Source organism: Poecile atricapillus, chromosome 3 (genome assembly GCF_030490865.1).
Source record: "Poecile atricapillus isolate bPoeAtr1 chromosome 3, bPoeAtr1.hap1, whole genome shotgun sequence".
Classification (NCBI taxonomy): domain Eukaryota; kingdom Metazoa; phylum Chordata; class Aves; order Passeriformes; family Paridae; genus Poecile; species Poecile atricapillus.
This window is the reverse complement of record NC_081251.1, coordinates 52,323,015-52,341,411: the sequence shown is the minus strand read 5'-3', so window position 1 is coordinate 52,341,411 and position 18,397 is coordinate 52,323,015. Positions and strand designations below refer to the sequence as shown.

At 35.6% G+C, this 18,397-nt stretch overlaps 1 protein-coding gene across 1 annotated transcript in view; it reads right to left on the bottom strand.

The window, feature by feature from the left end:
• The window catches only part of NKAIN2 (sodium/potassium transporting ATPase interacting 2), a 526,876-nt gene that overhangs the window by 238,964 nt on the left and 269,515 nt on the right, over positions 1–18,397 (bottom strand). Inside the window, exon 3 of the mRNA XM_058835423.1 lies at positions 8,534–8,614. Coding sequence (XP_058691406.1) covers positions 8,534–8,614 — 81 coding nt within the window. The remainder of the gene's footprint in view (positions 1–8,533; positions 8,615–18,397) is intronic.

Genomic DNA, 18,397 nt, shown 5'->3' with positions numbered 1-18,397 from the left:
TGATAGATTCTAATTAGAAGGTCAGTTATATACTTATATTTAGAGGAAGAGTAGATGTGGACAAAGTATATCCTAGCTATTGCATCCATATTTAGAACAAAAAAAATTTCCAGGGACTATGTTAAAGTATTGCATCTGTGCCCCAAAAGAATAAATAATGAAACACAAGGCTGGCACCATGAGACAGTGAAAATTAAAAAGCAGGGCATAGTTTTGTATGTTTTATACTTTCACAAAAGATGAGTGGTTGTTCTGGCAGACTCCCCTACTTTCAACTATGGTAAATCCCCTTCAACCCTAGTCCATAGCTGACTCATATAGCCATAGTAAAGGTACTGTGTGTGAGAGGCATAGACAGCCCCCAGACAAGCTGTCATAGCAAACATGCATTCTGCAGCTGTGATCTTCTGAGCATCTGCCTGACTAGAAATAAATTTAGCTTCTGATCTTTCATTTCAAGAAAAATCTACAGTTTTTCCCCCAGTGCCTTAAACAACTGGTGAAATGCTAGCAATGGTGCACTACAGCATACAGAAGTGTTTTCCTCACCAAAGTGGACCATAAAATGATGTAAGAGTAGGGCTTTGTGTCACTCAACTATCAATCCTCATAGAAATGAGGAACATGGGGAAAATAGGACAAGAAAGTTGTGAAAATCCAGACTTCATGAAGAATTCCAAAGATATAACTCTGTTATGGATCCTCACAGCAGTCTACTATTTTTCGGTTTTCACCTCCCATTCTCACAGAATCACATAGTAAGAGTATATACCATTTAGGATAAGATTTACTTATATTGTGTGTCTAGGGCTCATAGTATAATGGCACCCTGATATCAAAATGGGGCCACTAGATGGTACTGCAATATAATTAATAAATATTAAAAAGTAATCTCATAAATATATATTAGGATATTTTTCTGCAGTGTCTTAACTGTAACATTTGAAAGACTTGCAGAAATATCCATGGCACTGCCTTTAGATATATAGGAAAGCCTCCATGTAACTATAATATATTAATCTTTAAGGTACATGCTAAAATGTATGCTTACTAATCTTAACAGTATACCTGAGGTACTCAGTATATATGTAAACACACTCACAAGTAAATCATCATATGGAGTTATCATCTGACCAGTCACTACACTTATTTTCATGTGTTCCTGTATTCGGTTCAAAGCTGTTAAACTGTGGGAAAAGTGAGCATATATAAATCAACAGGAAGATCTATGTTTATTCATAAACTCAACATAAAATATGCCCCAGAATTTTAAAAGATAAAATTGTTACAATTAGCAAAATATATACAATCACATTTCATATTCTTCTATACTTTGAATGATTTACTATCACAATTTACTTCACCATTAAAAAGATGAAAAATTCCACTTTTATCTAAATGTATTCCACCATATGCTATGTCTACAGTATTAAACAGATTACATTTTATAATCAGTTATCTTCCAGCTGGTAAAGATCTTGAGGTTTAAAAATTGCTGCAGAACTAAATTTTCTGAAACCATAAGCATGCTTAATAGTATCTACCCATGAAACTACCCCCTGAATAACCTAACACTGCTGGTTGCCAGCACTATTTTCAATTTTCATCTGTTAGATATATGATCAAGCATGTCAAATGTGCCCTAAGTAATAGAAGTAAAAAAATAGTCATTTACTTAAAACATTTATCTGAAAACCCTGGTCAGATTTAGTGCTCAAAGGCATTTACCTACAAAGTTAACCAGATGCTTTGAGTTGAAAACTAATTTAATTTCTCTGTTATCTTAACAGGACATCTGTTAAAACAACATCCAAAGAAGGTAATTTGTTCAAAATTAACCATCCTGCAGGTTGTTTTATTCGAGTATGTATGACATTGACATTCAATTGCTAATGACCACTGCTTTACAAAAATAATTAGTAAATGTGGAATCAAAGCAGTATAACGATTATACTAATGGACACAAAGTAATGTAGAATGAATGCATAACTGGTGTAAGTTCAATCTTTTTGCCAAGTTCATTGCTTTGTTACAGCTGAGTTATGCTGAAGATGAATTATCCATTTCTTTTGTTTTGTTCTTTCTTCAGCTTCACCTACATGTCAAGCCCTCCCTTTAAAATCAGAGAATATTAGCTGCATAAAGTTTTCAGCACTCATAGCCAGCATGTTTTTTAAGCAGCATGAGTGACAAGCTATGCAAATCATATCCTGAAGTAATTTGCATTATTGCAGTTAATTTGCATATGGATATATACTGGATTTCAGAGCAACTAGGTATCAACCCAAGCATTGGTATATGAAAGTCAGACACATAGGTGGATGTGTGCTTGCCAAGGTTGGGATATTCAAGTGGAAAAATACTACTTACTACAAGGTGCCTATTTCTGGCTGATCCTTATCATTTTGTGCAATAAGGTGATAGGGGCAAGTGGGAACAGTTGGAGGAAAAATAGGCTCTGTATTTCCTCCCACCCTTTCCATTTATTTCCATCAGCAATGCAGGACTGCTGCTAATTTGTTGACAGGAGGTGTTATGACCATTGCTGCCTATTCCTCTTCTCATTAGAGTCACCCAATGGCAAAGGAAAATAGAAAGAATGGGCTTCCCTACAGGCACTAAAAGTCATCTATATCTGGCTAATCCTGGACTAACATCTCAGATTAACGAGGGAAAGGAGGATTTCTCAGTGATGAAAACTTGCTAATGCATGAGCATCATTCGTAGGTGGATTTCTAAACTGCTCATTTCCTCCTGGAGATCATTTCCATCAGCTGCTCTCCCATAGAGCAGGTTGTTGGCTGGGCCTGGCTGGAGGCAGAACTGATGGCTGTATCCCAAAGTCCCTTCTGGCTTTACTTTACCATGAAGCATAACCATGAGCACGTAAACACTGACTTTAAGCAGAGTGCACACTGGCAGCTGGACATGATTTGTTACATTTGTCTTTATTCCTCTGATTCCATGATATGGAAAACTGACTAGCTTGCAGTTCAGCTAGAGTGGGCCGTACTTGCAGATAACAAAACAGCAGCAAACTCTCTCCCTAAACCTTCATTCCTCCAGCTTTTCAGAACTGACTCTCTCCCCAGGGGTATTGCCCAACAATACCATTATATTGTCTTTCTGCCACTCCCTAGAAGTTATAAGGGAGCCTTCACCAAGTTTTGGTTAACCCTCCTGCTTCGCTTACCTCAGCAGGAATAGGGAAGAGTTACACATTTGCAGCATTTTACTGGACTGAAGGATTTATACACAAATATTTCACTAGTTTGTTAAAGACAATATACAGAAATTTATATATTAGCATAAGTTGAATTGTCTTTGAGCTAAAGGACTCTAATTCTTTTTGAATGTGTTACTACTTTTTCCAAACATGGACAACCTATATCCTTCCATGTTTTACATAAGATACTACATAGCTTTACATATATGTGAAGACCCTTCATTTTTTCCCATACTAAAGCAAAAGTGTGAAAAGTAAATTAATTATTTATTACAAGATAATTAGCTTTTTTCTTGTGAGGTGCAACAAACTATCTGTGGTTGGAAATAGGAAGTCAACTACAAAAAGAACAAATAGAAAGCCAAAATACTCGGCTTCACTTAAAAGCCTGGCAGGAATGTTAGAAAAGGTGGAGTATGACTCTTCTCAGATGCACAAAGTGAAAGAACAAGAGGCAATGACACAATGACATTGCACAGATTACTGCAATGGAAATTTTAGCTGCATATCAGGAGTAAATTTTCACAATGAGAATGGTTAAGAAATAGCAGAGTTGTTAAACTTCCATCCGTGAAGGCTAAAACTTGACTGGTTAAAGCTCTGGGCAACATGACAGAACTTTTAAGTTGGTGCTGCTCTGAGCAGGAGACTGGATTAAGTGACCTTGAGAGGGCTCTTCCAGCATGAATAAACCTGGGATTTTGTAAGTCCAAGTTATCTTACATTTCCAGTTATTTGTTGTGGGTAAGAGAGGAAGTGTTCAGAAACCTTTAATTCCCCTTAAAACTTCCGGCAGAAAAAAACCATGATCACATATTTTCCTTTAGTTTACATTTTAATAAGTACAGCAAATTCAGTTCTTTGTATCATATTTAACAATTTCAATTTTAAATAAGTGTGTTTTTTAATCTTATTCTTTCATGTTCTCCCTGTTGCAGTACAGGGCAATATAGGAAAGGAATTAACATTATTTGAATGCAAATAGAAACCCTTTTTTTTTTTTTAATTTTTTATTAAGAACAGTTGCTCAAACCTGTAGAATGAATAATGAGGAACCACAGTTTGACTACACTTAGTGATCTATGTACACAATATCACTTCTGTGCTTAGAGATCTTAGGTGCCAGAGTTTTGTACCTAACCTTTCATATTCTTATTCTACATGTTTTCAGATCAGAACTGAAGTACAGGATTTACATTTATATTTGTTAGAAAGCTTTTTCTGACTGCTGCACTATATGGAGTAGTATGGTGGCCTCACTCAACTGCCAGAACTTCATCTCTGAAATAGGCTATGTGGTAGAGAGATTAAAGAAAAATATACAGTTGTGACTTCATATTTAAAAGTTTATAAAAATGAATGTACAAGAGAGCTAGATCATGCTTAGTCAAGCAATCTTAATTCTGGCATTTCTTGAGACCGGAGTGTTTGACTTTGAAACGTGTAATTTTTGTTTCAAAAATATATAAGTACAACCTAATGATTTAATATAGTAAATGCAAATTTGGTTTGTTATTAGGTTTAAATAAGGAAGACTTCAATAATGCCACATAATATAGAAACTATTTTGACAGTTTTTGAGAAGTATGTTCTTGGACATATTCACATACTATTCTGGGGACTACAGTAAAGTGATTCCAGAGTGATTTTGCTCAGCCAGGCGACAGTGAGAGGAGAACTCTTGGATCTGGCAATACAAATAGAGTTATATCACAGAGAACCAGAAGTACTGACTCAAGGATGGGACTCTGTGCAGTAAGGGCTGCCTTGGACCCTTGGGCCCAGCTGGTCCCCCTTGTTACACACCCCAAACCAGCCTTTGCTTTAAGTTCCAGAAAATGACAGCGACAGCATCTCCACTCCCACACTTGCAATGGGACCAGTGCAACCTCACGAAAGGGTTTAGTTCAGCAAAAATGTTTACTCATTTCGAAACTAAAAACGGGAGTGTGATAGTGCTTATTCTGCTTATTTTCTGCTTGTGGTATCATTAGACATCATTAGGGGAAGCTTTCAAATGCCTTGAATTAAGACTGCTGTTATTAATCACATGAGTATTTTCTGTTGTTGTTCTGAGATAGCTGAATCTATTTCCTTGTGTACTTTACTGGGTTTAAAAAAATCACAGGAATATTACATTTTCTCTGAAATGCTTTCTATTATGTTTTCCCTTTTTTTGTTTCACTAGTGTACTTCAGATGTGCCTCATTCAAGATAAGAGGTAATGCTTTTCATGTGCTACATTTGCTTAGCCACAGGCCAGAATAAATATTACCTATCCTGACACCTTAAAGTCGTACTTATAGAGAATATGGCAGTCACCAGCAAGCAAAACAACACAAAGACTAATTAAATATTTTTGAAAATTAATACTGAAAAGTAATTCTGAGAAGTGGGTTTTCTAGGCATTTGTTCACAGATCCATGCAAAAATCAAGGCTAAGAACAAGTGATTGTACTTCCTCTTTGTTCCAAACCTTTCTTACAAAGCCATAAATAATCCATCTTGCTGTGATAGAGTTTCAGCAAAGATAACTGTGCTTCAAGGACAGAAAATACTTGGTGTGACACCATTTTCCACAAGAAATCTATTATTGTAAAGGTGTACAATGCAAACAGATTTACACAGATGTTCACAAATAGTCCTTGAATCTCCTCAGTCTCTTTCATTGTTCATTTTGGAACAATGAGATAGCATCTCATTGTTCCAAAAATTTCTGAGTCTTTACAGGCCTGTTTCAATATAATAGCGAGAAGCTGCAAAAATGTCATGACCTCCACCCCCACAAGTAAAATAAGTATATTAATAATTGAAATGTGTCCTCTCCATTGTCTCAGCAGGTGATGATGGAAAAATTGTTGTACACATAGAATAAAAGCTTTCTCAAAACTTTGGAAAAAAAACTGGCTTATTTTTATTTTATTGTAGCAAGCTATAAATAATACATATAAAAATAAACTATGCCCACCTGAACTATTATTAGGCTGTAATTTTATCCTATCAATTCTTAAAACCATGCTGCACAGGATCCTTTTTCATGGTTTACAACCTCAGAGGCAACCCTCTGGTACTTGCCTAAAGGTTGCTTTTTATTCTCTATTTAGAACTAGTTCAGACACAGAACTTTTCTCAAGGTTCTACATACCATCCCAAACAAAGAAAATACCCAGGTTTATCATCACAGACTTAAAACTGCAGCTATTCCCAGATGAAAATATAAATATTAAAGAAGATTCACTGCAAGATTTATGAATATGCCTGAGAAACATTACACTTGAAATGATCTGTTCTGTAAGATACCTACATCTGTAAAACAGCCAGAGCCTCTGAGGGATCTAGAATGGGAGGGTATGTTATATCAACCTGAACAGTTGGGTATCTTTGCATTATATGTATATTTCCAAGCACTAGATCTTCTAGAATATTTTCCACATGGCGAAGTCTTGCTGTACCATTTGAGTTGAAAATGAAAGGAGTATGATGCTCCACATGTGAATTAGATCTTTTGAAGATAATGAGTTGATCTCCACGTTTTTTTTAAATCCATTTTTCTCTGAACTTTTCATTTTCTCCCTCTCTTTACCAACTCTGGTGCTCTGAAAGCCAATTGAAGTGGAAAGAATATACTCTACTGGGTATTTCAAGGCAGATCATATCACTGAAGCAAATAATACCTCAGAGACCAAATAAAAGATTAAACTGTATTCAAATATAGACCTGAACCCTATGGTTGTTTGGGAAACATTCCAGATGACAATTTCTAGACTTCAGAAAAAAATGATTTAAAGGTTTAAATACTGTTTGTGGCCCATTTTTATTCCAACTAGCACTTACTAGTGTTCTTATGCTGTCTTTATACCCAGTGCTCAAGCAACTACTTCTCCTTTCTCCATTTATTCCCACCCCCATTCACTTCCCTCAGCAAGATAAGCATCCCAACATTTACAAGTTTAGGAATGCAGGTGGCTGAAACAAGCAGGTGGAAAGAGGGTGGATTGGGTTGAATATAAATGTACAACAGGTGCTGGGTTTGTTATATATGTTAGTTCTCCTGGCAACAAAGAATTTTGACCAAATAGAAGATAATATATGCAAGTTCTTTTATTTGCTATGTTTTTGCCAAGCTTTTAATGAGATTGGGCCTGTCTGAAAGTATAAAATCAGGAAAGTGTAATGTTTTACCTGCAGAAAATTACTTTACACCCTCAGGAAATGAAATTCTGATCCTTTTGAAGTCAACATCTTTTGAAGAAAGAGAATACATGGGGATGAAATACCTTGTCTCTAGTAGCTTTTGTACTTTGGGGGTAATTTGAAAGAAACAACAGGCAAAGAAGAATCTATGCCTCATTTATTCTTCCTATAATTGTGTTTAACCTTCTGCATAATAAGGTGTCAGTAACTCACAAAGGATCACAGGATTACATCTGTAATTTACAGTTGGACTAAACTCCCTATAATCAGGTACAAAAATTAAAAACTGAGTCAAGAAAAGAATGTGATGTGTTTGACACTAGGGATTCTCCTTGATGGTCAGTTCATAGCACTGTGAGCATAATTCAGCAATATCTAGACTCAACTGAAGCATATTACTCTAAAAAAAAGTATTGCCACTGCTTATCTTTTATGTCATAAATTGCCAGCTTTCTGGGGAACACCTTAGAAAGTAGGAGTGTTGGTTTGAGACCACTACCAACTGCTCACACTGTCAATAAAACTCCATAAATATGTTATTCTTAGGAAAATATAATCCATTTCCTATGGATTTTTACTGTGTACAAGTGTTCAAGGAAAACAATCCTACCAAAAGCACAAACTTAAAAAAACCTGGTGAAGCCAAATGGCAATTTGTTCTGGTACCTCAGTTTACATCTTAATTTAATGAAAGACCCCTTATTTTAACACTATTGTACCATGTACAAGATCCCTGAAAGGAATGCAGCTAAGTAACAGCAAGCTAAAAGGTATGATAAATATTTGTTTGCCCCTCTGGTGGCAATGTTTTGTATTCATGAAATCATTAATTAACATCTCTCACATGGGTGAAATTTGCATAGCAGGACTACTGAGGAGGGACAAAAAGAGGTAATTTTCTTTTAAAGAATATATACAATTATTGTTGTGGGCATCAGAATGCATATGCTCATTACTGCCTAGTTTAAAAGCTTCTAACGTATCCAGAATACTCCAAATTTCCAACAAACTACAGCACTCATTTAGGTAACACTAAAAGAATGAGTAAAACAGCACAGTCTGGGGCATGTCAACAAATAGTTGATGACTTAAATGTATCCAGTGGTAAATTACCTTTGAAAGGTCTCCAGCCTCCAAATAGAAGCAGATAACAAACACATTCCATGTAACCCAAAGGACCAGCCAGACAGCATACTGCAGGGAGGAAGAGAGAAACACAGAATTAACAATTCCACTCTCAACTGAGTTAAACTTAGTTCATTAGCTCATTGCAAGAAAAAAACAAGTATGGTGCCTATGAATAAAAATATTACACATAAAAGAGAATCATAAATAAATTCTTTCCTTTCCCTGCCACAGTGTTGAGTGACCTAGCGAGTATTCAGTCACACCAGAACACCTGCACCTCAGGAAACAGTTGATAAATCTGACACTTGAATTTGAGACTAATCTGTATACCTTTCTTTATGTTCAAATGGGTAATGCTACAATAGAGAGGCATGTAATATCAATTCTATTAGTTATTATTAGTGCTTCATATATTATTGTATTAATTCTATTAGAAATGCAGAACTCATCATTCAAATATAACCTACTAAATAACAGCCTAATTGAACTAGCACTGGATTTTTTCAACACTTCAGATTTAGTCTCAATAACCCAAGCATATATATATAACTTGAAGAAAATCTATCTATCTATCTATCTATCTATCTATCTATCTATCTATCTATCTATCTATCTATCTATTTCTGAAGTATTTCTACAAAATATGGGGGAATGTATTCATGATTCTTGCCTCTATCAATTTATTTTGTGACCTTCCAATGCGCGGTTCATAATTATTCAACACCTTCAAGAAGCAGACTGCCAGATTCTTTGGGGTTTTTAGATTTTATTTTAATATTTTTCATTTTGTTTTAGAGTGTACAGGAGAAGTGCTAATATTTAAACAATATCTGTTCATTAGTAGTTGTCAAATGTCTTATTCATGTATCTGATGGGAGTAATGGAATACATTTTTTCTCTCTTTCTGTCCCCTATTCTGCTTGTTTTATATTCACAAGACCTTATGTGCTAGGATGGGAAAGTACATTCCCCTGCTGTAATGCTGGAGGATCCTGTATAATAAAGTTTGACCTGCTGTTGTTACTCTTATCTAATGTTTGCATTTATGAACTTCCCCTGACAAATATTCCATCATCTAATAAACTTCAGGATCTTCAAACATTTTTCTGATGGCGGTTGCAGCCATCCTCTAGTTCACAATTCAATTCCATGTTTGTTTATTTCATTCTGCAAGGCCTTCAGTACATGTGAAATACGACAGCAATAGGACACCATTCCCCACCTGTTATAGCTGAGAGCTGCTTTCTCCTTTTATACCACCACCCCACTCCTCACAAGTATTTACAGACTTACTCTTCATGTCTCGTGACCTTTCCTCCAAACAACATTGATTATTTTGATAGATGTTTTTACAAATCTGGAAGGTGTATTTTCTGCATACCTCCATGTTGTTCATATTCCAAATAAGCAGACTATATTCTGGAATGTATGCTATCCATTCCATACCAAAAATTACATGAAAAACTATTGTTTGTCATGAATTAAAATCTCTTTCCCTTCATTCAGTAACAACATGTGCAGGATTCTTCTTGCATTTCTCTTGCAAGTGATGTTCAGCATCACACTGTCAATGATTCAACATGCCATTTTCAACCTTATCTAGACACTGTGAAAATAAAACAATTCTGCCATTTCCCAGGATCTAAAGTGAGACTATATCCAATATGATCAAAATTTAGACCTGTTCTAATTTTTCATTTTTACAGAATGAAAAAATAATTTCCAGCCAGCCTAGTTTAGCTGGACCATGTTCAGATTTTTAAAAGTTATGATTAAAATAGTTTTTGATTTAATGGAAGCTAATACAGCTACAAATGCTTGAATTACTTTATACAGAGGTATTTTCATGTATTTAAAGCATACTGACTACATATACTTTATAGGTCAGCTCTTTCTGGTCAGAGATGACAGATTTATTTAGGTCAGGAGAACTCTCTGGAGGTCACCTGGTCCAGCCTCTACTCAAAGCACAACCAGCATGGATCAAGTTTTGCAGGGATTTTTCCAGTTGAGGTCAGAATATCTCTAGAGATGGCCCAGATAATCCACATCTACACTTTGAATTCAGACTGCTAATAAAACTTTGGAAAATAGGAACTGAGTTCAGTTGGAGAATCTTAACACTTTTTTATAAAGTAAAACTTTGAGACTTTAAACATATAAAGCATTTTATTTTCCTATAGCTTTCTCACACTGTACCCCTCTTGACATGTAACATGGAGCTTTATAACTACAAAACAACAGAAGAAAACATTAATTTAGATTCAATAATCTTAATTTAGCTTTGTTAACCAAATTTTCAGCATTCTAACTTGTTGGTTTTTGTCAAATACTGTAATACTGTAATGCTACATATTCTCATATAGATAATAAAAACACTCCTTCAGACACATGAAGATAACTGGATTTCTTATAGTGAAAATTCTAGATACTGCATTTGGAATGATTTCTCAAAAATACAAAAAGTGCAGTTTCTGTTGCCTTCAAATTATTTTGTGCTCCAGAACAATTTTAAGCAAATTGGAGAAAATAATACAAGCAGATTTGAAGACACTTTATCCACAAAAGTTTCAGGAAAATGGCTGTACAAATGGGAATAGACACTATTAAGTCCTTATACAGAGAAAGACTTACAAGAACATAATTTATCAATCAACATGAAGGGGGAAAAATGTGGGAGAGAGAGACACTGGAAACTGGGTTTCATTAGGTCGGCTGTTCATAGTACAGCATGTCCCATTGGATGTAAGCAACAACTGATTAAAGAGCTCAACATGCACAGGGCATTCAACAGAACATTGCAAGGAACTTTGGAACTCTTTGTGCCAACAGAGAACCTTATTACATGAAGAAACAAAACTTTTCTTTTTCACTGCCACGTTTATCATCAAAAAGCTGATGCATTTATCTGCCATTTAGATACACTCTTTTAACAAGAATCTCTTTTTGGATTACAGGTAAGGCTAAAAATGTCTTTCTAAAGTAAATGTTTTAAGCTTCCTTTTGAAATGTTGTAATAAGTACTTGTTGCTTGAATTCTGTGGATAAACAGTTTAGTTATCCTGAAATACGAGGATGTTTCTGCTTCCCATTGCTTCTTATTTCAGAGGCTTCAGATGAAGCACATCTCTTATCTCTGTATTTTATCTCACGCAGTCATAAATGCCTCTTGTTTTCTATGTGCTTCAGCAAACTGTTGAAGAAATTCAGCACTGAAGGTCTGTGACAGTGAACAAATCCTTCTGACACTCAATCACACGTATCTAATTAGAAGCACATTTTATAAGAGTTCTTCAAAGGACTATAGCTGTATTTTTTTTCCTCATATGTGGGAGTTCAAGACAGCTGATATGATCTGACAGAAACCACTACAATGCTACAGCAGTCACATAACAGCAAGACAAGAACTTTGATGAATACATACTTGACCAAGCAGGAGATACTAAGAAGGGGCACAGCAATGACAATGAAGTTTATTATTTTTATGGAGATTCACACTGGAAAGAGGTATAACTAGAAGGTTAAGACTGAATGCTTGAATAGTAAACATGAATTTATAACCCTCTGCAAATAATTTTGAGAAGAATTAGGTATGTTATGGTTTATTGATACTGTGTAGTTACATTCACTATGAATCATCACAAATGAATATAGGATGTATTTTTTCTTGGGGAATGGAAAACTGAGATATTAAAATAGTTGTACCAGTACTTAGAACCTGTACATTTCTCTTCACACTTCTGTCAAAGTTGGCTAAGTCACATTATGTAAAATTTACTAACAGGGAAACTGGAGGTCAAAGAAATTAAAACACTTCACTTAATCCCTAAGCCAAATGGAAAAATGATCACAAGGGAACAAGAAGCAAAGGTTCAGATAGGCCACAACTGCTTTTGATATAAACCTGGTCAGCAGAGGTCACATCTAATACTCTTGTCACACTTTGCCTGGGGGAGATATATGTCCCATACCTTTCAAGCATAAATAGTCAAAAACTCTGATATCTCTGAGTATTTTAAATTAAAGCATTATTTTTTTTTTTCCACAGAACTTTACATGGAATTTCTCTTGCTCCCAAATTCTTTTCTGATTTGTGAGTCACTTACCGACACATTTGTCTGAGGGATACATGGGCTGAGACCTACATTGTGCAATTCAAAGCAATTTAATTGTTCTTATGATTAATGATTTGCTATTTATTTTCTTTTTAGAAATGTACATTATATTAGTTTCAGATTCTTCCAAATCTGAAAATATTCCCCAAGATCCTTCTGTGCTATATTCAGAAAAATGAAACTGAAGTAATTTCTAAAATTACAATTACTACATTTACCGCAGTGATTAAATATGTGATTGTTTATGCTATCTGGACCACAGTAATTGAGTTGTTCAAAGATTACCTTGAGCCCAGCATGTCTAGGAAGAGCATCTCTTTCCAGTAATGCAGTAAGAACTGTCCACAATATAATTATCTTTGTTTCTAAAATTATTTTCCCCTAATTTACTCAGTCTATGAAGATATATCACATAGAAATACGAGTTTCAAACCTGTATTTTCCCCATCAAATATGATAAAAAGCGAAATTCTGAATACTTGGCATCAATATACTAGCTCTGCCTCTTGTTTCCATATTCCTGGAACTTATAGAATCACCTAGATTCCCCTGTGAGAAGTCCATCTAAAGCAGAAAAGACAGTCTACAGTGGGACTTCATGTGGCTGCTTTGTAGGCATCATCTCTGATTTCATCTGCTCAGTGCATTTTGCTGTTTCCTTCCTATTCCCATTGCCTGAGGCTTTTCCTGGAGAGCTGTTGAGGCTATGGGCAGCACAACATGGTGGAGAATCCATTCTAGAACCCAGCAGGAGCCACACATCCATGGGAAGCTTCCAGTGCAGAACAAGATCAGAAACCACCGCTTAACTCCAAAGAGGAATCTGAAGTCAAATTCTCACCCAGCAGAGATTCAGTGACTGAATGCATGAGGACCAGATGTTTCAGGCCGAACTGCAGCTCTCAGGAACCTAACACAAAAAGCAACCATGTTCTGCTTTTAATGATTCAGATCAAAGTCTTCCCTGTCCTGCAGTTATCTATAATGTTCACTGGAAAAGAGCTCAGGGACAAAACCAGTGGTCTTGACAACAAATAATATTCCTGGCAGGAGAAGACTTTGTGCAACCAATTCCACTTCAATTAATGTTCATTGACTTTCCTGAACATACTGGGAAGCTCTTCCAGAATGACATAATCCTCTGATTTTTTTCATTGCTTGTTGGTCGTCACAGCATGCAGCTTGCACTAGTTTTGCTCGGCTGAATTCTTCCTATCATTAAGACTTAGATATTTCTTGCTAGGTTTTATTTATTTTTCATTTATTTTTAATCATGGCTATAGTATCATAGCACTGTCCATCCTTGTGAGCATCTGCTTCTAAGAAAATATGAATTGATTCTGTAGCATCCATTTTGAGTTGTTGCAGTTTTCTGTCTCAAATTGCAATGACAGTCTCGTTTTCTGCTTGTGTTTATCAGGGAATTGTTTAACCAATTGGCACTGTGATTCCTTCACTCTTCAGTCTTTCATCAGTCACATATTTATGTATTTTTTTTCTCCTCTCCTTTGTTCCCTCAGATAAAAATCTGAATGATATTTTATATCCTTGCCATTACACTTTAGTCATTAGTGTCCTCTGCCAAGCCTGACTGAAAGATGCTGAACTGTCATGTGCATCAGAAATGGTCACTACCAAACAGAAAATCGCTGTTGGAATGGTTTTTTCCTTCCTTTTGGGCAATCAATACTTGCAGACATAGAACAAATGCTGCTTAAGATTTCTTTCCAGAGGCTTCCATATACCCCATGGCTATGTATAAACCTTCAAGCTCCTTGAACTCAGTTATAAGCCCTGATTTTATATTATTTATTAACTCTATTTTTTTGATGTGCATGAGAATAATTAATAAACATAAAAGACAGGAGGAAAGTTGAGGCATCTTCTTGTCAGGTCATAAATGGATAAAGGTACAGCCCAGAGCCCAGTACATTGATAATCATATCAGGGTTGCAGTCAGCCCTCAATCAACTCATAGCCAGGGAGTTCTAGCTTGAGTGGGACTCACTGGACTTCTTCCTTTTGGCTGCTTCTGTTTTATTCCCTCCTTTTTGTGCCAGAATTATGCTGGGAACAGAAAGCACAGCAGAGATTTGCTTTTTGTTTTGAAGACATGGCTTCAACTCCTTTTACATAAAATAAGTTGAATTTCTGGTGATCACATTACTGTCAGAGTAGTATCCATCTGCCCACATTTAGATGTCTGCAATGCAGATGTCCTCCTCTGAGCAGCATCTAGATTCCCATTACACTCAATTCAGAGGAAAGGCACTTTCAGGGCTCGGTTCATTTCCCAGTGTCTGACACAGATCACTCTACTCTTGCTGTCTGGAAAGCCAAACTTCTCAAAGGCAAAATTCTCAGTGTCACAGAGCCCATTAAAAATCTTATACTGGGGACATAAAGAATAAGACAGTAACATTGCACTATGCAGATATATACTCCTTTTTACCCCCTCATAAACAAGACCAAAGTAATTTAAGCATCACTGAGGTAAAATATCACTGATGGACTGTTGAAGAGACATGTTCTGAGAACTACTATTGCTTATATCCTACACTTCCTGATGGCCCACTAATGCTTAATCTTGAATCATTCATTTGTTCATTTCCTGTTTCTTGGATTCACAGCTCTTTAGATTTTAGTGTGAAAGACTGAGAAGAGTGATTTTTGGTATTGCGTTACTTTCATTTGTTCTTCAGCTTCTACATCGGTAGATATAGAAGATATAACCCACAACAATAAATGACAAACTTCCATTCTAAGAAACCATGAACAACACTGGAGATGCATCAGCCCATTCATGCAGCCTTCCTAAGGAAGATCTATAACATTTTCTCAGTGTAGTCACTCTATTCTTACCAATAATAATAATAATAATAATAATTTCTTTCAATATGATCCTGTAAGGGTGAATGCCCAAAATGTAGAAGAACTTAGTTTCACTGTAGCACTGTTCAGTCAATCTACTATGTTTCAATAGGGAGTTACAAATAGTCTGGATCCTCAACTCAAAGTACTCTGGAATTGAATAGGTACTTTTAAAAAAGTTTTCCTTAAAAGGACAGTATTTCTGCCATTCTTCATCCAAAAGGAGAGAAAATAATTTTTCTTCCTTTCATCTCAATTCTTTTCTTCTTGTCTTGGTTAGGGCAATTTTTTTGTTGTTGTTGTTGGTTTTGTTTTTTGCTTGTTTGTTTGTTGGTTTTGTTTTTTGGGGGGGTTTGGCAGGGATTTAAGTTTCTTCTGAATCAATATGTTACAATTCTCGAGCTTTTTAACAAAAGTGTATTTTATATATAAAGAAAGTAAGGTAAGGCAAAAATTTTAACAGGACATATTTATTTTATCTTTTGACATAGCAGTAGAAATTTAATTGGTTTGGCTTCACTCATCATTCAATTCCTGTATATCTTTTGATCACATCTTTGCTGTGAAACATTTATCAGCAGGAAGTAACTTCAAATATCTGAATACTCAGTTACTGCAACACAGTGCATATCCAACCAGCTGCAGACACGTGAGTACACATACATACATTCACAGATGGACTGATATTTTTCTTCTTATGTTATTTCCATACTTTTTCAGTATTCTTTCTTTTGTTTGTAGAACAGATCATAAAGTCTCTCAATTTAGAAATCACTAATTAAATGTAAGTAACAGGAAAACGATAGTTCTCATTTAAATATAAATCAAAAGGCTTTCTTTATAACAGAATGCTTGTTATAGCTCTATATTTCAAGACATGACTTTAGCTGGTTACACAATAGTCAGCCTTAAAATAGAACTGTTTTGAACCTTTTTTAACCTTTCTGCTTCAATTCCAACATTAATCTACCAGGATCTACCTCAAGAGCTTCTAGCAGTAGAAATCAATGCTGTTTGAGATATAAAAACTTGAAATAATGGCTTTGAAATGACATAATTTTTTGACCAGTTCTAATCAGCTGTTAAATTTATTTCAAACTTGGCATAGGGAAAAAAAATAGAAACCAAAATGACGTGATTTTGTCATTTGGTTCCTCAATTACAGGGCTAGAAATATTTTGAAAGAATTTTTTCAAACTGTACCTTCTAGAATACTCCTAAAATACTAAGCATTTCAAGACCTGGATTTCCTCAGAGGTATTACATAGTTATCAGTGCAGAAATTGTATTCACAGGAATCCAAACTACTTCCAATAGTTATATATATTTTTATAAAACAAATTTTAGTAGAAAATTGCAGGAATTGTTGTGGTAAAGTTCCACTGTAACTTGTAGCTTCTCAGAACATTTTACCAATTAATTACCAATGAAAAAGAAACATAAACAAGATCATTGGATACTATAAATTGCTTTATCGAAGGCTTCCTCTAAAAGCGAATACCACTATGGAATCACCACATTGCAAAATAGAAAAAAAAAAAAAAATTCCACAAATTTAGCATGAAAGTGATAGGTGGCAGAATGGTTTTGTACATACAAGTCTGCCTCAATTGTTAAGAAATGTTTGAAAACGTGCTCAAGAGGATTATGTAATTGCTTTTCTGCAGAATACGTGAATGCTGCCTTGCCAAGAAGTGAGGTTGAATTTGCCATTGCCCAGTCCAGGGATCACTCTACTAAGAGGCTCTGCTGATGGTGCCAGTTCAAGAGGCCAAACTGATGGTCCAGCCCCTCTGCAGGGCAGCAGTGCTCCTCCATGTGGGCTCTGTGCTGTGCTCACCTTGCCACATGCCTGCATTCCACCCAGGGTAAACCACCTCACCAGCTGGGCACCACTTCTCCGGGCCCTTTCCAGCCTGAGGCAGTCCCAGGAGGAATCTGCCTGTTCTGCTGAGTTGCCAGCCCTCAATAGGAATACTTTCACTTCCTCAAGTTTGAACTGGACAACGTATCCAGGAAGGAAAGGTGCTCTTGTCAGCTAAAATAAACATAAGACACATATCCTCACTGTAGCGAGAGAGGCTTCTTGCTGGAGAAGTGGGAAGCTGTAATTTGCTTCAGACGTTAGCAATTGATGGAGCTAGACATGTATTGACTGTTTCCTTGGTGTCTCTGGGCTTTTGAGAAACACCCAAAAAGAAAAATCTTGATTATAATTCAGTCATTGAACAGTTTATTTTAATGGAACGTTTAGCAGCTGTTCCCATTTGAATTCTCTATTAAAAATACAAATCAGGACAATCAGAATTCTTTCAATGTTCATTTTTAACAGAGTGCAAAAAATAAAATCAATAGCTACTGTTGCTAGGAACAGAAGTTTACTGACATTTATTTAGATTCTTTTATTGATGCCTCAGTATTTGAGTGCCAACTACAACTATTTATAAAGGGAATCCATCTCTCTCAGAGAATATACCAAAATTCTTGCTAAAACTAAACCTAAGCCATTTATAATAATATCTTTTTGATAAATTGAAATGCTTTTATTCAGCTTTCCAGGTATTGTTTTCTTCCTTCAGTTTTCTTAGGCTTAATGCCTTAACAGATAAAGTCCTGAGGAGCCTGGTGGCTGAGTCCACAGAGCTTTGAGTGTGATCTTCAGTGTTTATATTCCAAAGGAGATATAACTGTAACTAAATATTTACCACAGGAAAAATAAATGAGGACCATCAAATTCTTTTTTGCCTCTCTCCAAACTGTTTATTACAGCACAATTTTAAAGAAATTCCTTAGACCACTCTGAAATTTCATATAAAAAATATTGGGATGCGTCTAAGATACTAGGAGACTTTGTGTTTCAGAA